At 44.5% G+C, this 22,909-nt stretch overlaps 4 gene segments (V, D, J or C); all 4 read left to right on the top strand.

The window, feature by feature from the left end:
• Positions 1-10,453: 10,453 nt before the first annotated feature.
• On the top strand, positions 10,454-13,409 carry LOC104852972. The segment is given in 3 exon segments: positions 10,454-10,506; positions 10,591-10,969; positions 13,265-13,409. Coding segments are annotated over 3 exon segments (570 nt in total).
• Positions 13,410-14,206: 797 nt separating this feature from the next.
• LOC117283351 lies at positions 14,207-14,665 on the top strand. The segment is given in 2 exon segments: positions 14,207-14,268; positions 14,352-14,665. Coding segments are annotated over 2 exon segments (360 nt in total).
• A 3,658-nt stretch (positions 14,666-18,323) lies between these two features.
• On the top strand, positions 18,324-19,528 carry LOC104852970. The segment is given in 3 exon segments: positions 18,324-18,383; positions 18,467-18,779; positions 19,396-19,528. Coding segments are annotated over 3 exon segments (492 nt in total).
• A 2,205-nt stretch (positions 19,529-21,733) lies between these two features.
• LOC117283350 lies at positions 21,734-22,185 on the top strand. The segment is given in 2 exon segments: positions 21,734-21,779; positions 21,863-22,185. Coding segments are annotated over 2 exon segments (369 nt in total).
• Positions 22,186-22,909: the final 724 nt, after the last annotated feature.

The raw sequence follows: 22,909 nt of genomic DNA, 5'->3' as shown, positions 1-22,909 counted from the left end.
ACTGAGGTTAGTGGACCATAAGTGTGTACAGTTCTCATCCATGGCTCACCACTTTGTGCTCTGCTTCCTGGCAGCCATGAGTTGAGCAGCTTTGCTGCACTAAACCCTTCCTACATGCAGTCCCAGCTGGGAGCCAACTGACCTCAGACTGAATCCCTTGAAACTATAAACCAAAATAAGCTTCTCCCCCTTTAAATTATGCTAGTGAGGTAATTTTTCCAGGGTAGGGAAGGTGCTAATACAATAAGCAGAGATTAACAAAGCTCTCAGAGCAAAAATGACATGGCTCTGAGGATGGAAATTTTCTGCATGGAGACTTCAGATTCAGCTTTGGCCCAAACCTGACCCTGCACAAGTCAAATCTCAGAAGTGCCGCCCTGAGAGCCCTCTTAGCCAGGACGCACCCAGAGTAGTTCTACGTACTGGACAGGTCATGGCGTAAGGCACAAAGCCAGTCCGTTCCATTTTGACCTCATCAAACATACATTTTCAGTTAAGTTAGGGTTTCTAATGCATTAAATTATGAACAAGAGCTTTGTGGTTCTCTCTATGTAATTAATTCCCTCTTTCTTCAATGCTTCCACCTATTTTCAATTATTTCTGGAATTTTTTGTCTTCAGTATAACTTTTTTCAGCTGTTATGAAATGCATTTGGGAGGAAAGAAATTTTGAAAGTCCTATTTTTTGTCCTATTTCCTCCCTCATAACCCCGGCTTTCTCCTTGTTCCGTCTTGCCTTTCCCCTGTTTTCTGTAATGCTATACTAAATTGTACCCCCATCGACTCTCTAATATTCATTATTTCTGCATTCTCTATAAAACTCAATCTAAGTAGCATGAGATCATATCTGAGTATAGCATAGCATTTATTTTATTTTCTCTGATGATCACTTAGGTTGAGTATTTCTTAAATACTTGCTGTTCGTTTTTATAACTCTGTTCTGACAAATGTCTTTTAAGATATTTCCCCTCACTCGTTATTGCATTGTATGTCATTTTGGTGACAGAGTTCCTTATATATTTTCATTAAAAACCTTTTCAGATTCATGGAGATATTTTCTTGAATATTTTTATTGAATTACTTCTTTTATGTTATTACAATTTTGAGTTCCTTCTATGCTCTGACGGAAATGCTTTGCCAGATGCATAATTACAAATGTCTTCTCCCATTCTTTACATCTGCTGTTATTTACACCAGTTATTTCCTTTGCTCTGAAGGAACTCTTAGATTCATTTAATTTTATATGTCTCTTTGTTGTTTTGTTTTCTGTGATGTGGGGGTCTTATCCAAAAATGTTTTTAGCCACAATAATGTTACAGCGTATTTCCACTGTATTTTCTTAAGTAGATTCAAAAATTTTGGTCCCACATTTAAGTTACCAATATAAGCTGATTTTTTCAATTAAGTTTACTGTTACATTTGAAGTATACAATATTATGACATTCGTCATTGGGAATTTGTACTTTTACATGATATATCTTGGTTCTTATATTTTTCCTCAGTTCTTTGCCCTCCCCTCAACCCCTCCACCCTCCCTATTTACAAAGATTTTGTTTCTGTTTTTTTCTTTTCTCATATTTATTCCTTCCCCTTCTTTCCTTTTGCCTACCCTCTACTTCCCCTTTGCCCCTTTTCTTACTATTTCAAATGATCTATTATACATTTGTGATCCTTATTTATACTTTCAGTTTCTCCCACAAGAAAAACTATTCAGTATATACACGTGTGTCCTGTTTATTTCACTTAAGAGTGTGGCCTCAATGTGCATTCATTTAGTTACAAGTGTCTCTAGTTTCTCATTTTTTGTGGCTGAGTAGTACTCCATTTTATTTTTTAAACAACAACAAAACACATCTTCTTTACCCAGTCTCCAGTTGATGGGCAATTGAGCTGTTTCCAAGTTTTAGCTGTTACAAACTGTGCCGCTATAAACATGGGTGTGCACATATTGCTGTGGTAGGATTCTTTTCATTCTATCCAGATTTCTCTGCACCATTTGCTGAGGAGACTGTCTTGCCCCCAGTACAGCTGCCATTGTCACAAATCGATTAGTTGTGAATGTGTTTACTTCTGATCTTTAACTTCTGGATTTTGTTATTGTTGTTTTGCTGTTTTGTTTGTTCCTTTTCTTTTATGGTCTATATGCAGGCTTTTGTGCCAGTTCTATGTTACTTTGATTCCACAAATTTGGAATATAATTTGTAATTTTTCAGTTTCTGCCTGTGATAATTTAACGGATTGTGTCAAGTTGGGTAAGACTTGGGTGCAACTAATTCAATCAGCATAACTCTGGGCGTGGATGAAGAGATTTACTGAAGACAGACTTGGCACTAGAGAAGTGGGAAATTCTGTGATTCTTCATGAATATGTGATTCAGAAGCATTTTTAATTGGCTTCAGGGAAGAAAGAATTTGGAGAGTTTTCTAGATGCCAGGTGAAGAAGAAGCCTTGGAATGTGGCAATCAGAACTTCATGGGCGACTCAGGTCCGAGCTCAGAAGATCAAAGTGCAGAAAGAAGCAGAGATGGTGAAGATCAGGGTCAGGGGTTTCAGTTAGGAACGATAGCTCATCGACTGTTGAGCTCCAGATCATGTGCACTGTGCTTTGGCAGAAAAATTTGCCTGAATTTTGCTTGTCGTTTCTTCATGAATATGTGATTCAGAAGCATTTTTAATTGGCTTCAGGGAAGAAAGAATTTGGAGAGTTTTCTAGATGCCAGGTGAAGAAGAAGCCTTGGAATGTGGCAATCAGAACTTCATGGGCGACTCAGGTCCGAGCTCAGAAGATCAAAGTGCAGAAAGAAGCAGAGATGGTGAAGATCAGGGTCAGGGGTTTCAGTTAGGAATGATAGCTCCATCGACTGTTGAACTCCAGATCATGTTCACTGTGCTTTGGCAGAAAAATTTCCCTGAATTTTGCTTGTCACCAGAGACTCTGCAGGAGACTTAGATTAATTGTGGTGGATTAATACATCTGGCAGAAGAAATTTCACGGTAGTTTAATGATGATGCAGTGTGATGACTACTATTGAAAGCTCTTAGGCAGCTCCATCTTGAGTATCAAAAGCAAAGGTCCCAGCAGAATGATTTTAAAGGTTTCAAGTTTGGCCAGAAAGCAAGCTCCAGTAAAGTTGTGGCCTACCAAGACAGAATAGAGGCAAACATGCCTGCTGAAATGTTTAGTGATAAAATGTCATAAATTTACTTGGTAAGAGGAAAGAAAAGATGTCCTGAGGGCAACGAAGCAACTGGTAGGATTCCATTCTTTGTACCCCCAAATTTGCAATGATGAAAGACTTTGCTTTGAGGAGACAGCCCCAGAGTACCATGGCCCATATAGGTGGTGGCCTAGGGAATTTGTTCCTTGGTATTGAGTTCATAGTGCTTAGCAATCCAGACACTGAATTTCTATAGTGAAGACAGAAGGAAGCCTAGCTATTGGTTCAGCTGTTGGCAGATGTTGTAGTATTCTATGTGGTGCTGGTTTGAGGTGCATGCAGAATTCAAAATAATAGTGTCAGAAAGGCTTCCACTAGACTTCAGAAATCCTAGGAGGCCAGGCAGTGTGAACCTAAGAGGGCAGTGTGTAAGCTGTTTGTGAGTAGACAAAAGGAGAGTGGAGACCCAGGAAAGTTGGAGAAGCCAGGGACATGGACTGTCTGAAGAAAGCTGCAAGAAGTGAGCAAGTCCACCTCAAGAGAGAAACCATGAGAGGAGCAAGCACCAGCACCGCTGTAGGGCCAGCCCCACCCAAGCCTTTTGGAATTCACATCTTGCTACAGATTGCTATAGATGCTGGACACGGATTACAGGACTTATTGTTTTCCGGGCTAGATTTTGGTCTTGTTTGGTCACATTCCCTTCTGCCCTCTATATGGAATGAGCATATTTATTGTACCTTGGAATTGTTTTCATTTGGATGGAGGCTCACACCTAAGAGTTTGCCTTAAGACTCTGAGATTTTAGACTTAGACTTCTGAGAGATGCAAAAACTGCTAGGGCTTAGGCAAGCCTGAGAGATGGACAAAATGCCTTTTGCATAAAGGGATGCACATGATTCTTCTGGGGGCAGAACTGGAATTTTATGGCTTATATCTAGCTGTCTTCTCAATTCCTCATATGGTTGTAGGTGGTGCATTTCAGAGCTGGCTGGATCTAGGGTGTGTGTACGAGGACTAAGGGTGTGTGAATATGGTAATCACAGTTCTCAACTCAGCTCATAGCAGGATACAATAGACCTCCTGACAGGCCCTTGCCAAGTATTCCATGGGCTCTGAGAGAATGTATTCCATCCTCCACACTGCATTTCCTGATGCCATGATTCACAGCTACCAACCCTTTCCAGTGCTGAGTGGGGTGGCCTGGTTTACTCTTGGGACACACACATTGTACCTACAATGATACTGACTTGAGGTCAGTCTTATGAAGTTCAGAGATAGTAGTACTCCGAACTAGACTGATGCCACACCAGCAAGTGCCATTGGAAGACCTGAGCGCCTGCGGCCGCCACCAGGACACCTCCTGCAATCCCCACTCAGGATGTGGGAGATGAGCTGGTTCTGTGATCACTGAGTGCACTCATGGGAAAGTGTTATATGCTGCACTCTCTGGAATTAATGAAGACTTTGAATATTCTTGACAAGTGTGTCCATCTGTGAAAGAATAGAAATAGATCCCAGCAGCGATACCCAGATAGGTGATGATAAGTAGGCGTGGGGAGAGAGAGATAGGTAAATGGATGAATGAGTGGATGGAGGTGTGGGTGAACAGATTCCGGTTCAGCCATTATGACAGTCAAAATGCCCCCTGATGTACCAGCGGCAAGTTCTTGGAAAGCTGGTCCCAAGGTTCAAAGGACTGAAAGCGAAGAAACTGTGTACAGAGTACAGTTGGCTGTGGGAATCTCATATCTAGGCATATTCATGGTATGAAGAAACAATTTACAGGCTCAACTAGGCTGGCTGAGTTACTACAAACTGCTTCCCTCCTCTATTTTTTTTCCAAACTCTATTCAAGTCCAAAACTGTTTTGTTCATGCTCATCCACAATGTGGACAGGCTATATCTTGACTGGGTCAAAGAACACAAATGTTAATCCTTTCCAGAAACCCTCTCACAGAAGACTCAATGTTAAATATGCCCACCTGGACTTTTCTCCCAACCCTTACATGCTCTGTCCCATGCTAATACATTTGTAAGTAAGGGGGCAAGAGAGATATAGGGAGAGTCCCTGATGTATTGTGTCCTTATTTTCTCTTTGAATCAAAAAGCAAAACATCCTCCCTGGAAAGGAAAAATAGACCCTGCCCTTGGCCCCCAATTTGCAGTCTCTGGACCTCTCTCTTGTAGTGCAACTCATAGTCTCAAGCCGAAAACCTAGCCCTGGCTGAGCATCCCCAGTCTCTTCTCAAAGGAGCGTTCACCAGAGGACAGAATTCCTGGGACTGCTCCTCTGCCCCATGTCAGCTCCCTGCTGTGTCTCAGAGATTCCAGAGAGGGACCTGGGCATGGGGTGTGGGGTGTTTGGTGTCTTATCCCAGGCACAGTGAAAGGAGTGAGGACTTGGCATGCTGAGGCCCTTGAGACCCCGTTCCTCACCTGTATGAGCTCTGGATTTTCTTTAATGAGCTATTTTTGTGAGGTGTGTCAGTCAGACTCAGAAATTTCATGGAAGTGGACAGGTATAATATGGAGAAATGGGAGCATGCATTATACATCAGCCTATAACACTGAGAATCACAAAGGACATGATCAAGAGCCAAGTTTTATTAACTCTGAGAATCTGGAGATACAAGGAGGAATGTATAGTGCTGTGGGAGAGAGGAGGAGGGGAAATCCGTGTGAGTCCAGACACAAATCTCCCTTAAGGGGCACTGACAACAAGCAGGGGTTGCTCAGGACAGAGCTGAGTACAGGATGGGCCCCACGTGCAGGTGCAGAGCACTGTGGGGAGCAAGTTATTTTCAGTATCTGTGGTTTCCTCTTCCTGAACCGGAACTCCTCTAGATATATCTTATTTTATTAACTTTATATACATCTGTATCTTATTCTGTTAACTCGGTTGTTTCTCAATTTCTGGACATAATCCTACTTCTATTTACCATTTAAATTGTTTAGGTATTTTTCCATCTTATTTAAAGGTGGTAAACACTGTACTAAGCCTCCTACGTTTCAAAATGAATTTGTGTCTGGAAGCTGGCATCTGTGGAAAGAGGGGTAGGTGGATTTTCAATCATGTGCAAATCTTCCTGCATGCAGCAGGAAAGGGCCTGGAATGTATTGGGGTGATATGGCTCAGTGTGAACACGAATTACAGCCAAGCTCTCACATACTGAGTAAGCATCAGCAGGAACCTCCTAGAGTCATGTTTCCTGAGCACTGATCACCCTTATGCATTACTGTAAAATAGACACAGTGGGGTACCTCAGTGTGAGTCTGGATACAAAGCTCCCTGCAGTGTGCTCATGAACACCAGGGATTGCTCAGGATGCACTGAGTTCTGAATCTGATCCAGGAGCAGAATTCTCCCTCTGGATCCTGCATTTCCCCAGCCCCTCCTCTCACGGTGGCCATCAGAGTTCAAGACGGAGAAGTGGAATCAGCTCAGGACAGAGCCCCAACTTCTTCTGTTCAGTCATTGAACAGGTCAGAGAGACAAGACAAGCCAGAGGATGGAGAGGAGAAGTATGTCCATAGATGAGGATGTCCTCTCCCTTCCTAACTCACTTGTATCCCTCTTCTGTGTCATACTGTGCTGCACTGTGGATGTAAGTCTCAGACAATCTGTTATCCTGAGCGATGCACGAGAAACAAAGGGAGGCTCTGATCTTGAGTGTGATCAACAGCGATCTGAGCATACTCCTCCTTTGGTCGATGCTAGGAGGAGGAATTGTCATCTGAAATCCAGGATTATTACAGCCTTCGTCACTGTAGCAAGACATGGGATCAACCCTTGGCTCTCAGGAAACCGATGGAGAAATACGTCACTGTGGAATAAAAAACTAAGCCTGAAAGTGTCATGCCTTTCATAACATTGGTGGGTCTGGAGGATGCTATGTTAAGTAAAATAAAGGTAACTCAGAAGGATACAAATGGACTTTTTCACAAAGAAGATATATACATTTTGTTCTCCAAGAATTATTGAGTAAAATGTACATTTATAGGGCCTGGGGCAGTGGGGAGTGAGATGGTATTAGTGCTATATGTTAAGTAAAATAAAGGTAACTCAGAAGGATACAAATGGACTTTTTCACAAAGAAGATATATACATTTTGTTCTCCAAGAATTATTGAGTAAAATGTACATTTATAGGGCCTGGGGCAGTGGGGAGTGATGGTATTATTTTATAGGGCCTGGGGCAGTGGGGAGTGAGATGGTATTAGGCAAAGTAAGCAAAATTCTAGTAAGACAGAACAGTACGTTCAAAACATGTACTGCACAGCATGGTTGTGCTATTAAATCACTGCACATTCTGTTCTTGAGAATAGGCTAGTAGAATAGATCTTACTTTTACTCATAGGAAAAATTTTCAGTAAGGGAGGTAATGTATTTTTTCCCTTTTTTGCAGTATTGGAAATTAAATCAATGCCTTTGCAGCCAAGGCCATTTTCATATATTTTATTTTTATTACTATTTTGAGGATAATGTCTCATTACAACATCACATTGCCCGGGTGCAGCTGGATATTGGCATTTTTCTCTCTCAGCCTCGCAGTGTTCAGATTATAGCATATGTCACCACAGGGAACACAATGGTTGCACTGTCTAGCTAAATCAGGCAATTTCATGGTGTGTAAATGTTTGAAAATTTCAGTAATTTTACAGAAGTTTCAAATGTCATGATTTCTTTTTTTCTTGACTGTTGGGATTTCATTACTGTATATATTATGTATTGAGATACTGCACAGACATATTTCATGCTGTGCATAAAAACACCCACACTTGTATCCTTAGATTAAATAATACAACAAATGATAAAAAGCATATCAACATTGCCTCAGATATCTGGAAAAACAATACATAGGCATTCATGAAAGCAGTAATATCTCTGTAATATTTACCAATAAATTTCACCTAAAGTCTTACAAGTTGTAGGCTGTTTTATTTTCCACTAATAAAATATAACATTATTAAATAACTAGAGTGGGACAGATTACATGATTAATCAGTGCTGCACTATATATGATATCGATAGATGTCACATTAACATTGTAACAATTGCAATATCACCGGGCCTGGTACAGGGGACCTCAGGAAGAGCACAGAGATCAGTAAGGGCACGGCCAGCTTTCTTCCCTGAGCAGCAGGTCCATCAATGACAGCAAAGGGACAGCCCTCTCTACCTCTTTTGCCTTTATATACAACTGTACATCTTACCTGTAAATACTCAACTGGGCATCCAGATTAAATCACAGCCAACATTGTGTACATGCAGGAATTATGTTAATCTCGAAGATATTTTGTGGGATTTGTAAAAATAATCTGTAAGAACATGGATGCTCCTCTTTTGGATCCTCCTCTTTTGGCAGTGGTTCCCAGAGGTAAATGTTCCAGGAATCAGACAGGAAGACACAGGGAAGCTGAATCTGACCGGAACTCACCATGTATTCTATACCTGGTGTCCTGTCCCAGGTGCAGCTGCAGGAGTCAGAGCCTGGCCTGGTGAAGCCTTTGAAAGCCCTGTCCACCCACCTGCATGGTCTCAGTTACTCCATCACCAGCCTTTACTACTGGAGCGGGATCAGTCCACAGGGAAGGGAGTGGAGGGGGTGGGGCACAGTGGTAATAGTGGACACACAGATTAATGTCCCTCCCTGGAAAGCCAAGTCAGCATCTCCAGGGACAGTTCCAATAACCAGTTCTTGTCTTCAGCTGAAATTGGGACCACCAAGACCTGGCCCTGTATTACTGTACAAGACATACAGTGAGAGGACATCAGTATGAGCCCCCACCAACCTCCAGGTGGGGTAGCTGAGGACCAGCAGAAGGCGCTGAGGATCCACTGAACTCCAACAAGGGCCTCATGAACAATTGCAGACATGGAAAACTGGAGAGTGAAGACTTCCTGGACTCTGGGGTTTCCTCTCCATCTCAGTATCATATGACCTGCAGAGACCCTGGAGTGCACACATCTATTTCAGTTGACTTATGATGTATCACTTCCAAAGAAAGTAAAGGATATGTTTTTGTTAACTTTCATTCATAGATGTGTTTTTTAGGGATTAATTTATTTCCTCATCTCTGATTTGAATTTTGCAAGCCAAGCACACATTCATCACCCAAAAGTAGACTGTAAATCCTCAGAATGCAGGTGTCCTTGAAAAACCAAGTCCTCATCATTTAAAAATGAATACAGCTGCATGTGATACACGGCTCCTAATGCGAGCATTCAGGATGATGGGGATGACCTTTCTCTTGTGCTCGCTGAAGTGTGTGGGACACCAGACTGCATGGGGAAGGGAAAGCTGGTGGACACCCAGCACCTCTCACTGCTGGGTGACAACAAATTGTCTAATTGTGGAAGTATATCCATTTTCCTTGCTGTAACTTGCTGAAAGGAAATCAGCTTACAGATAGAAAATTATTTCTATGCTCAAGTGAATGATCTTATTTGAGGCATACATTCAAATCCTATGTCGGTCAAATTTAGGCCATCAAGATACTTTCTCCCGTTCTCAAATATAAATGGATCCAAGACCAAAAAGTGTCTATTACACTGAGCATTTCTGAGGCAGTGAGCAGGATAGGACGTCATGACCTTGAGTGCCCAGCTCTGTCCTTCCTCTGCTTCTCACATGGTCCTCTCTGGATCTGAGAAAACTGAGCGTGCGCTGTAATCTGATGTGGAGCTGTGTCAGATGTGGAGCCTCTCTCTCCTCGGGGCTGACTGGGTAGGAGGACAAGTGGGTGCTCTGTGAACTGTCCTTCTGCCATGACACACTCATGGAGACACTGAGCAGCCACCTGTACAAACAGGAAGTTAAAACGGCTACTCTCCTGTCCCTCTCTTTTGCTAACCATCATCCCATCTTCCTGTCATAGACAGGACAGGAAAGAACATGCAGGAATCACCTCCTGCTGTCCCCAGGCAAACAGTGTTCCAGTAGGAGGGACACCATATGTCTTGGTCTTCTCCCATCCTCCAAGATGAGAAGCACAGGGAGGACCCTGTCTGCAGTAATAGGGAACTCTCAGCCTTGCTGTCTTCCAGCCACAGGCTCATCTGAGGCTCTGTGTCTGACGCCCTGGGCCCAAATGGGCAGATGTCTCCATTGGGAGCAGATGTGTAACTCACATGAGAGGGGCCAAGTGCTGTGCATCACAGCCTTGTTCCCTCCGTGTTCTAAGACTTGAGTCCTCCCTTCAGGGTCAGCACGTGGGGCGGGAATGCAAAGCTCTTCTGGCTCCTCCCATTTTGGCTTGAAAAGCCCAGCAGGGCCTGGGTCAGGACTCCTGGGCCCACCATGGACAGGCTGTGCTCCATTCTTCTCCTGCTGACCTTTCCGGCCTGTGAGTGCTCTGGTCAGGGTCTCAGGATGCAAAGCTCCTGTCTTCGTCCAAACTAACTCACCTTTCTGCTCTGTTTTTCCACAGGGGTCCTGTCCCAGGTCACCCTGAAGGAGTCTGGCCCTGGGCTGGTGACCCCCACCCAGACCCTCAGGCTGACCTGCTCCTTCTCTGGTTTCTCACTGAGCACATCTGGTATGGGTGTAGCCTGGATCCGACAGCCCCCAGGGAAGGGCCTGGAGTGGTTGGCAAATTTTTGGTGGGATGATACTAAGTACTACAACTCAGCCCTAAAGAGCCGGCTCACAATTTCCAAGGACACCAACAACCAGGTGTCCCTCACGGTGACCAGCATGGACCCTGGAGACACAGCCACATATTACTGTGCAAGAGCAGCACAGAGACTCAGCTTTGACGGCCTCCTGTACACAATCAGAGGCTGGGTCTGTGCTCAGGCCCCTCTCAGGTCAGGAAAGTGTGCACTTCCTGTCAGCCTCTGGGGTTTCCTCTTCACCCCAGAGCCTGAGGGTCCTGACTTGCTGTTACTTTAATTCTTCATCAGATCCTCTTCTTAGCTATTTATCTGGGAGAAATCCTGTGTTCTGTTAATAAAGGTGCATCATGAAGGGTACCTGCTATCTGGGTCCATTGGGTCATTGATAGGACACTACTTGTTCACCAGACCCATACTCCACACACCAGTAATATACAAATCACCAAAGCCTTTACCGAATTGCTAAGTATGAAGTTGGACAAGCATTAAGGGTTAAATGTATGGTATTATGGTTTGGATCTTAAATGCCCTCCTAAAGCTAAAGCATGCAAAGTGTGACCACCCCTCAAGTGCAGCAGCCCTCAGAGTTGGGGCCAAGAAATGTGATTAGATCATAAGGGCACTGCTCACTTGAAAGAGTTAAACATACATCTTCAAGGTTAAAGTCACTTTATTTGTACTGCTTAAAACCATGCCACTATTTGGCATGAAGCTTATACGTATTATAGTAGGTTCCTGTTCTGTCTAACAACATTGTTCGTTTTGATATATATATTTAAACATAGACCCATGAAGAGTGAAAAATACACAATCTTGCTTTCCAGTTTTTAAGGAATTTGAAAATAGCTTTCAAACTTTTTGAAAAATTCAACCAACGTTTGGCATATTTATGCCCCCAATTTCAGGTGACATGAATACATCCCATGCACATTTTCAAATACAGCGCTCGAAGTTGCAACCAGACATTCCGCACAATGAAAAGTGTGATCACAGCTCTTGGATAAGACCTATCTTCCCACAGGAGCCTGTTTCTCACATCACAATTGTGTGCATTCATTTTATTGCTTTGGTACATGTCAGTGAACAACTATTTTCAAGGTGGAAAGCATTTGAAAAATGAAATCAGATTACAAGTTTCTGGGTGGTACCTTAAGAACCCACTAAGAATTGTACACTTTTCCATTGACAAGCCCCCAAAATATATGAAAATATCTGAGTGACACATTATTAGAGAAGATATGTGGATGCCAAATAAGCATGTGAAAGCCAAATTCCCATTGTTTTCATTAAGGAACCCCAAATTAAATCACAGCAGGAAACCATGAAGTGCCTTTTGCAATGAATCCAGTTCTACATTGATATGGGTGAGCTGGTAACTTGCACTCCTTGCTGGTGGGAGAACAAGAAGGCAAAAACTACACAGATTGCACCGTGACTGCTTTTGCAAAGCCAGGCCTCAACATAAAGCACAACCCGGGAAGTAGCGCTGTCAGTGTAAATCCAACAGATTTAAAAAAGCAAATAAGTGTAGGGAAAGTGGGAAGGGTACGGGAAAGCTAATAAGGGAAAAGAAAAAAATAGGAGAAAATGAAGAAATGGAAATGAAGTGTTTGTAAAGGGGGAAGGAGGAGAGGTGAAGGGAGGGCAGGGACAAGGGGTAAACATGAGAACCAAGACCTGTCACATGAAGGTACAGGATCCCAGTAATGAATGTAACTGTACTGTATACCTAAAATGTACCAATAAACTCAATGAGAAAAAAAAAAAAGCAAATAAGGAGAGCTCGATGAAGGGGGACTGAGGGACCATTCTATAGGAGTAAGAAGCTCTGGTTTGCTATTGTACCTGCAGGCAATTATAGGTAAGAGTACTGCACTGCCAATTTCACAAAGCTAGCAGAAGGAGTTTGAGTATTTTTATCATAAAAATGGTAAAAGTTTATCCTGATTTAAATTCAACACATGGTACACATGTATCAAATCATCACATTAGCTCCCAAATAGGTACAGTCTTTATGATTTTAAATACTAGTTATAATAAAATGCACAAAATGTAGGAAAAGCAACATATATATATATATATATATATCAGAAAACATCAGCATGAAATTATTTTTACTATATTCATAAGCCCCCTATACTGCAAAGAAAGATGTTATTCACTACATGAATGGATAAAGAAAATGTGATGCAACCATAGAGTACAATATTCTTTACAATGATTTTTTTTGTTCTTAAAATGCTTCTTTTTTCATTTCACCGATATATCCATGTAGTTCCTAGTACTCAAGCTTTTGGTTTATCTAAATTTGGGAAAGTTCATTTGTTCTTATATGCACCTTCCTTTTCCTGACATTCTGATCTTCCTTGAAAAATTGAGACCTTTCTTACAGTCTGAATATAATTACAGACAGATTATTCCAGAACTTTCTGCTTCCTGAATACTTTTTTATTCATGCTGTTTCCTTATTCTTCTCTTACTCTCCAGAGCTGCTGTGGATACTTCCTCCAGAAGTGCTCACAGTGGCGCTGTGTCCTCATGTGTCACGAAGAGCCTGATGAGGAAATCTGCACGTTGTCAGGACTTCCCCTGGGGCCGTCATGACGCCTCTTACTTGGAGACCCACTTATGAGGAGTAGACACCATTTCCAGTTCACCCGCTGCTCAATTTGAATAGAATCTGTCTGGTGGCTGCTCCTGCCCGGGCTCTCTGTAGTGCACTCTCTGTGTTGCCTGGAGATCAAGTTTGCCTCCTTGCTGTGGGCCTCTCCTCTCCACCCTCAATAACGCCTCTCTATCCTCAGCCCAAATGCAGCAGCACCCACACCCTCTAACTTGCTGTCACTGCCTGTCACTGGCCCTAAGTTTTGATGCAAACTCTTCTCAGACATGAATGGTCCGTGGCCAAGATGCTGCTAAAATGATGGTGTGCATGGGGTCACCGTCTTGTATCAGAGCTACCGCACTGTCTGCATTTGCAATTAGAAACACTGGGGAAGAAGTCAACATGAGCTGTCGAAGACTCATATTTGATGGCTATAAACCACAAGAGCCCCAGCCAGGTGGGCTAGGTAGAATCTACAGCACTGTCTGGAACACGACTTTAATGAAGGGTTTCTCCAGGAATTAATTCAAAGGCACAGAATGAGGGGCTGATAGGAGACAAGAAGGAGACCATAACATTTTCTTTACATGGTCATCGAATGCAGCACCAACCCCAGCAAAGTCACATAGCAGAGAACAGCTTAGCTAGGAGTGGATCCCATAGCACCAGCGCTGGGCTCAGCAGCTCCACCATGCAGTACCAGGTCTCAGGAAGCCCTGTCATCCTGGCTCAGTTCTTATACTGCCTGCCAGAGACACATGCAAATCACACGAGGCGCTGGCAGAAGAAATCTCTGTCACAAGCAGGGCCAGGGTGGAGGTCTCAGTCCTGCATGACAACATGGAGATGCTGTGGACCCTTCTGTGCCTGATGACTGCTCCTCTGGGTGAGGGTCCTGGGGTCTCTAGACGGTTACAGGGGACTGGGAGTGGAACGGGAAAGACTCATCATGACTCCCCTTGTCCTCAGGTGTCCTGTCTGATCCGACACTGCAGGAGTCAGGACCTGCCCTGGTGAAGCCTGGACAGACCCTGTCCCTCACCTGCACAGTCACCGGGGGCTTGGTCACTAGTAGTGACTCCTGGCATTGGTTCCGCCAGCCTCCTGGGAAAGCTCTAGAGTGGATGGGGCGCTGGTGGGGGGACCCAACCTACAACCCAGCCTTCGAGGGACGCATCTCCATCACTGCTGACACAGCCAAGAACCAGTTCTCCCTGCAGCTGAACTCCGTGACCCCCGAGGACACAGCCATGTATTACTGTGCAGGACTTGGCTCACAGTGAGAGGACATCAGTGTGAGCCCAGGCAAAAAGCTCCCCACGAGTGTGCTCATGGCCAGCAGGGGGAGCCTGTGACCACTGAGCACAGAGCTCCACCCCAGGGACAAATACAAAGTGAGGCTATAGACCCACTTTCAGAGACTGGGGTGACTTCTCTCACTATCATCAAGCCCCTCCTGGGCCAGTCACCCACATCCCCTCCAATCTCTCATTTAGGATTTTACAGAAATCACTTCTCACAATTTGCTACACCATTGCCGCACCCATTGTGAGAGACTCCCTAAGAGCTTTCACTACACTTCTCATTCCTCAGACACTCATCAAGGCTCAACTCATCAATGCCCTGGCTTAGGACAGAATTCACTAGTGAAAAATTAGTTATAATTCTGGGGAACATGGCCATCAATAATAATTTTAACTTCCAAACGCTTTTGCGCACACTGAAGTATGCAGCACGGGAATGGGCCACAACCTTTGCAATATTATGAGGGAAACTCTCCAACTCAAAGTGTTTGCTTGGTATCGGAGTCCATTTTCTGTTGCTGCCACAGAATAGATGGATGGACGAGCAGAGCAAGTAATTTATGAAGGTTAGGGGTTCATTTACCTTACGTCTCCAGATGCCCAAGAGCTCAGCGCCAGCTTGTGGAGAGGGCTTCCCAGTGCATCACGCACAGTGGAGGGCAGCACGTGGAGAGACCGCAAGTGGCCAGGAAAACGGAGTCACTCTTTAACAGAGCCACACTCCAATGACCTGCTAATCCTTTACTCCATTGGTGGGTTAACCAACCCAGGGAGGGGCGCTCCGGACCCAATCACCTCCCAGTATTTACATTTCCAAATACTATCTTTTGAGAACTAAGTTTCCAACAGGAGAAATTTGGGGGATTACTTAACCCAGTTCAGTTGGTGAAAAGAAAGATTGTGACAGGCAGAACCTGGCAAGATTCGCTAAAATAATGAACTGATTATAAGATACTTGGAGCAGTGGGATAGACTCAGAGTGGAACCGCACCCCACGTGAGAGCAGAACCGTGCCTGAAGAGTGGCGTCCTTCCCCCGTGTGAGGGAGAAGACCTGGAGTGGGTCCTCACCCTCGTGTGAGAAGAGAGCAAAGGCACCCACACCCCATAGAGAGCGGACCCACGGCACGGGAGGGCCGCCAGGCCCCACACGAGAGGACGCATGCCAGAGAAGCCCCAGCCCACCCTCGGGGAGCACAGCTCAGGGCAGCAGAGTCAGATTCTAACCAACTGACTTGAACCTGGACGAGGACAGCACCCGGGAGAGAAGGAAGGACCAGCCGCATCAGTGTGCACACTGAGTCCACCAACCCACTCGAACCCTCGCCTCGCAGCCTGAGTCCAGCAGAGAACAGAGGGCTGTTTGTGTTTCCCATCTACCATGAGGGGAAGGACACTCCTTGGCTCGGATGGTGACCACGGTCTGGGAGGAATGAACAGAGGGGTCTCCTGTGCAGGAGGACACCTCAAATCACAGAGGCCCTAAAGCAGTGCATAGAAAAGCATCCATCACTGGCTGGATCCCAAGACTGAGGATCACGGAAAGAAACCACTAATTTAATAACATATGCATTTTTTCTTTGATTCAATCTTTTTTCATCTTCTGTTTTGAATTTCTTTCTCCTTCATCAGTCTTTTTGGGGATTTGGGCTTTTTCTCCCAGTATTCTGTTCTCTTTTTAGTTTCTCTTTTTCCATTTACCTTGTTTCCTTCAAACTTTTTCTTCTCCCTCTTACCTTTCTTTTATCAAAATTTTCTGTTTCATTATTAATTCTTTCACTCCTTAATGGGACAGCCTATCTTACGTTCACCTCCTCCTCCTATTCCATTAATTTTTCAAAATTTTATTTTACCATTCTCTGGTTCCCCACACCTCCACCATTACTAGTATAACTATGAAACTATATGAATTTCTACATAATAGTGTACAATTCACTATTGCTGTTCTAATTTCTGTAGAGGTAAAGTCAGTCCACTTAGTAGGTCCATTACTGTAGGTTAATGGTATGTCAATATTTTTATTCTCTTAGTGTTCAGACTATAAGTATAGATCTCTTTTGAAATTGACAACGATAGCACTTTATTGGTCCTTTGGGTTGGTCAATATTTTGTTTGCATTTAATGCTATAATTGATACTGATTGTATTACTATATCCAAGGTGACATAGCTGTTGCTATTAATTAGCTTTCTTGACAACATGCCACAGCCTCCCATATCACTGAAAGGGAGGTGGTTGGGTCCTGGGACAGAGGCAAAAGCCTGTACTTTCTACATCCAAGAAACATCATTGAAAGCTAGAAATTAACTTTGGACTTCTCCACACTAGAAACAGAACTTTTCACTACAATGAGCCAACAGGTCTCAACATAAAATAAGCAAACAAACAAAAAGAATCACAAGAAGACAGTCCAACAAAATGCTTTCCAGAACTCCCAGCTCTCCCAAAGATTATCCAGGTAGCATTAAAGGGGAAACAGCAAGAGCCTCAAGATGAATCATTCAATGTGCTATTAGGGGGATAATGAAACAGTTCAATAAGGCATCTGGAGGGCAAAGAAGGTGTAAACAATAAGACACCGGGCCAGTTAAACAAAATCACCAGCAAGTCCAAAAAAGACACTTAAATAAGATGAAGAGCTAAGCAAAATGACTCAGAACACACATTATAAACATAGCAATGAATTAGAGTCCATAAAAGGGCTCCAAGGAGAAACTTGGGAGACTAAATATTCTCTTGAAAGTAAGGGCAGCAAAGTGACCAATGGGAAGACAGAGTCTTAAAATCAGAACACGGGGCAGTTGTAAATACCAATTAATGAAAGACATTCTAAAAACAAAAAAGAGAACATGAAAAATAGATCCACAGCTCCTAAGTTATACAAATAAGACCAATCTAAGGTTAATTGTAATTAGTAAAAAATTTAAACTAGGACAAATCACATAAAAATTATGTTTATTGAAATAATAATTGAAAACTTTCAAAAAGATGAAATAATAAAACATACAGGTGAGTGAGACATCTAGAAACCCCAGTTCCCATGGTCTGTAAAGAACTTCTCTGCAGCACATCACAGCTAAAGGGGATGGAGAAGCTGGAGAAGAAACGGATGTGAATTTTGAAAGACTCATATCTGAAAGATATTGAAAGTCCCAGGCAGGTGGGCTAAGGTATATTGTGCACCACCAGCAGCAACAGCACCTGCAAGAAGGATCTCCCCAAAAATTAAAATTTCAGGCCTGGGGATGTAGCTCAGCGGTGCCCCGCCTGATTGGCAAGTGCAAGATCCTGAGTTCAATCCCACTACAAAAACTAATAATGATAATAATACAATTTCATCCACAGCCTGATGGTCTCACAGAGGATAGAAGCGAAACCCTCAGCATGTTCGTTACATGGTCATCAACTGCACCACTGACCCATGCAAAGTCACAGAACCGAGTACAGCGTAGAAAAGAATAAATCCCAGATGACCAGAGCCAGGCTAGGCAGCTCCCATACTAAGTACCAGGTCTCAGAACCAGTGACAGTCACCCAGGCTCCACCTCCTTTACGCAGCCCCTCCAGACACACATGCAAATGAGGCTAGGAGCTAGCAGAACAAATCCTCTCACCAGACAGGCTGTTGTGGAGGTCTCCATCCTGCAGGCACCATGAAGACGCTCTGGACCCTTCTGTGCCTGATGACTGCTCCTCTGGGTGAGGGTCCTGGGGTCTCTAGTTGTACACAGGGGACTGTGAGTGGAACGTGAAAAACTCACCATGACTCCCCTTGTCCTCAGGTGTCCTGTCTGATCTGACACTTCAGGATTCAGGACCTGGCCTGGTGAAGCCTGGACAGACCCTGTCCCTCACCTGCACTGTCACCGGGGGCTCTGTCACTACTAGTTACTACTGGCATTGGATCCGCCAGCCCCCTGGGAAAGCTCTACAGTGGATGGGGAGCTTCTTGTTAAGGAGCACAAACTACAACCCAGCCTTTGAGGACCGCATCTCCATCACTGCTGACACAGCCAAGAACCAGTTCTCCCTGCAGCTGAACTCCGTGACCCCCGAGGACACAGCCATGTATTACTGTGCAGGACTTGGCTCACAGTGAGATCAGTGTGAGCCCAGGCAAAAAGCTCCCCGCGGGTGTGCTTACGGCCAGCAGGGGGAGCCTGTGACCACTAAGCACAGAGCTCCACCCCAGGGACAAATACAAAGAGAGGCTATAGACCCACTTTCAGAGACTGGGGTGACTTCTCTCACTATCATCAAGCCCCTCCTGGGCCAGTCACCCACATCCCCTCCAATCTCTCATTTAGGATTTTACAGAAATCACTTCTCACAATTTGCTACACCATTGCCGCACCCATTGTGAGAGACTCCCTAAGAGCTTTCACTACACTTCTCATTCCTCAGACACTCATCAAGGCTCAACTCATCAATACCCTGGCTTAGGACAGAATTCACTAGTGAAAAATTAGTTATAATTCTGGGGAACATGGCCATCAATAATAATTTTAACTTCCAAACGCTTTTGCGCACACTGAAGTATGCAGCACGGGAATGGGCCACAACCTTTGCAATATTATGAGGGAAACTCTCCAACTCAAAGTGTTTGCTTGGTATCGGAGTCCATTTTCTGTTGCTGCCACAGAATAGATGGATGGACGAGCAGAGCAAGTAATTTATGAAGGTTAGGGGTTCATTTACCTTACGTCTCCAGATGCCCAAGAGCTCAGCGCCAGCTTGTGGAGAGGGCTTCCCAGTGCATCACGCACAGTGGAGGGCAGCACGTGGAGAGACCGCAAGTGGCCAGGAAAACGGAGTCACTCTTTAACAGAGCCACACTCCAATGACCTGCTAATCCTTTACTCCACTGGTGGGTTAACCAACCCAGGGAGGGGCGCTCCGGACCCAATCACCTCCCAGTATTTACATTTCCAAATACTATTTTTTGAGAACTAAGTTTCCAACAGGAGAAATTTGGGGGATTACTTAACCCAGTTCAGTTGGTGAAAAGAAAGATTGTGACAGGCAGAACCTGGCAAGATTCGCTAAAATAATGAACTGATTATAAGATACTTGGAGCAGTGGGATAGACTCAGAGTGGAACCGCACCCCACGTGAGAGCAGAACCGTGCCTGAAGAGTGGCGTCCTTCCCCCGTGTGAGGGAGAAGACCTGGAGTGGGTCCTCACCCTCGTGTGAGAAGAGAGCAAAGGCACCCACACCCCATAGAGAGCGGACCCACGGCACGGGAGGGCCGCCAGGCCCCACACGAGAGGACGCATGCCAGAGAAGCCCCAGCCCACCCTCGGGGAGCACAGCTCAGGGCAGCAGAGTCAGATTCTAACCAACTGACTTGAACCTGGACGAGGACAGCACCCGGGAGAGAAGGAAGGACCAGCCGCATCAGTGTGCACACTGAGTCCACCAACCCACTCGAACCCTCGCCTCGCAGCCTGAGTCCAGCAGAGAACAGAAGGCTGTTTGTGTTTCCCATCTACCATGAGGGGAAGGACACTCCTTGGCTCGGATGGTGACCACGGTCTGGGAGGAATGAACAGAGGGGTCTCCTGTGCAGGAGGACACCTCAAATCACAGAGGCCCTAAAGCAGTGCATAGAAAAACATCCATCACTGGCTGGATCCCAAGACTGTGGATCATGGAGAGAAACCACTCATTCAATAATATATGCATTTTTATGTAATTTTGTTCATCTTCCATTTTGAATTTCTTTCTCCTTTATCAGTCTTTTTGGGGATTTGGGCTTTTTCTTCTAGGATTTTCTTCTCTTCTTTTAGTTTCTCTTTTTGCATTTACCTTGTCTCCTTACAACAGTTTTTCTTTTCCTTCTTACCTTTCTTTTATCAAAATTTTCTGTTTCATTATTAATTCTTTCACTCCTTAGTGGGACAGCCTATTTTACGTTCACCTCCTGCTCCTATTACATTGATTAATTTTTCAAAAATTTCTTTTACCATTCTCTGGCTTCCCATCCCTGCACTTTTACTAGTATAACTATTAAACTTTATTAAGCTCTACATAATAGTGCATATTACACTATTGCTGTTCTATTTTCTGGAGAGGTAAAGTTGTTCCATTTAGTAGATATTAACTGTATGTTAATAGTACATCAATATTTGGTTTCTCTTACTGTTCATACCATAAATATAGATCTCTTGTATATCGACAAATAGAGTATTTTATTGGTCCTTCAGATTTGTCAATATTTTGTTTGCATTTAATGCTATAATTCACACTGATTTTATTACTGTATCCAAGTCAACTTAGGTGTTGCTGTTAATTGGCTTTCTTGACAACATGCTGCAGCCTTCCATATCCGTTAAAGGGAGGTGGTTGGGTCCTGGGACAGAAGCAAAAGCCTGTACTTCGTACATCCAAGAAATATATTGAAAGTTAGAAATTAACTTCGGACTTCTCCACACTAGAAACAGAACTTTTTACTACAATAAGCCAACTTCGAATAAGCAAACAAACAAAATAGAAACATAAGAAGACACTCGAACAAAATGCTTCCCAGAACTCCCACTGAAAGACCTTGAAAGTCCCAGGCAGGTGGGCTGAGGTATATTGTGCACCACCAGTGGCAACATGAAGGGTCTCACCAAAAATTAAAATTTCAGGCCGGGGGATGTAGCTCCGTGGTGCCCTGCCTGCCTGCAAGCTGAAGGTCCTGAGTTCAATCCTGGTACAAACAAACAAAATAAATAAATACAATTTCAGCCACAGCCTGATAGTCTCATAGAAGACAAAAGCAAAACCCCAAGCATGTTCTTTACATAGTTCATGAACTGCACCACTGACTCATGTAAAGTCACAGAACAGCATACATCTTAGCCAGGGATAAATCCCAGATGACCAGAGCCAGGCTGGTCAGCTCCTATACTGAGTACCAGGTCTCAGAACTAGTCACAGTCACCCAGGCTCAGCCTCCTTAATGCAGCCCCTCCAGACACACATGCAAATGAGGCTAGGAGCTAGCAGAACAAATCCTCTCACCATTCAGGCTGTTGTGGAGGTCTCCATCCTGCAGGTACCATGAAGACGCTCTGGACCCTTCTGTGCCTGATGACTGCTCCTCTGGGTGAGGGTCCTGGGGTCTCTAGTTGTTCACAGGGGCCTGGCAGTGGGATGGGAAAGACTCACCGTGACTCCCCTTGTCCTCAGGTGTCCTGTCTGATCTGACACTTCAGGATTCAGGACCTGGCCTGGTGAAGCCTGGACAGACCCTGTCCCTCACCTGCACTGTCACCGGGGGCTCTGTCACTAATTACTTGTGGAGTTGGATCCGCCAGCCTCCTGAAAAAGCTCTACAGTGGATGGGGAGCTACTTCCTAGGGAGCACAAAGTACAACCCAGCCTTTGAGGGCGGCATCTCCATCACTGCTGACACAGCCAAGAACCAGTTCTCCCTGCAGCTGAACTCCGTGACCCCCGAGGACACCACCGTGTATTACTGTTGGAGACACAGTGAGAGGACTTCAGCGTGAGCCCAGACATAAACCTCTCTGCAGGTGTGCTCACGACCAGCAGGGGACACCCATGACCACAAAGCTCAGAATCCAGCTTCAAGGACAATTACTGAGTGTGGCTAAGGATGTCTTTTCAGTCTGGTGTGATACTTCATATTCAAGCTTTTTCCTGCTGTATCATCTGACATTCCTTCAAGTCCATCACTTAGGTATTTACAGGAATCGCTCCTCACATTTCGCTACTCTTCTTCCTATGGGGCCTTTTTTTTTTTTTTTTTACTGAGCTGATAAAACAAATTTGCCCTCACCAACCTGCCTGATCTACTCTGGACTCTTGCATACATCTCTTCACTCTCTAGCTGCACTTGGAGATCTAATCCGAGCCCCACATTTTATGTATACAAATTTACCTCTGTCACCAACCTTCGTGCCTGACCTGGCCTCTTTCTTACTTGTGCAGTCAAGGTAGCCCAGGCCCTCAGTGGAACCCTTGGAATCTTCCCTGACATCTGTTTCACTCCAACGTGCACACATATGTTAGGAGCCCCACACTGTGATCCATGTCAGAGACACAGTCACAGGGGACAGCTTCTCAGTGCCTCTGAAGTGCTTTGGTCTAAAGCCAAGACGTTGGCCGAGCTGGATGCTCCTGAAAGCTGCACACAGGTCCCACGTTCAGGCCTTTTCCAGCCTCTAGGAGCTGCCTGTCCTCCTTAGCAGGTCCCCCTCCATCTTCAAAGCA

The sequence above is a fragment of the Fukomys damarensis genome, unplaced genomic scaffold, assembly GCF_012274545.1.
Source record: "Fukomys damarensis isolate Sample0158 unplaced genomic scaffold, DMR_v1.0_HiC HiC_scaffold_25, whole genome shotgun sequence".
Taxonomy (NCBI): Eukaryota; Metazoa; Chordata; class Mammalia; order Rodentia; family Bathyergidae; genus Fukomys; species Fukomys damarensis.
The sequence above is the reverse complement of the archived record's forward strand: the minus strand, read 5'-3'. Positions and strand labels throughout refer to the sequence as shown.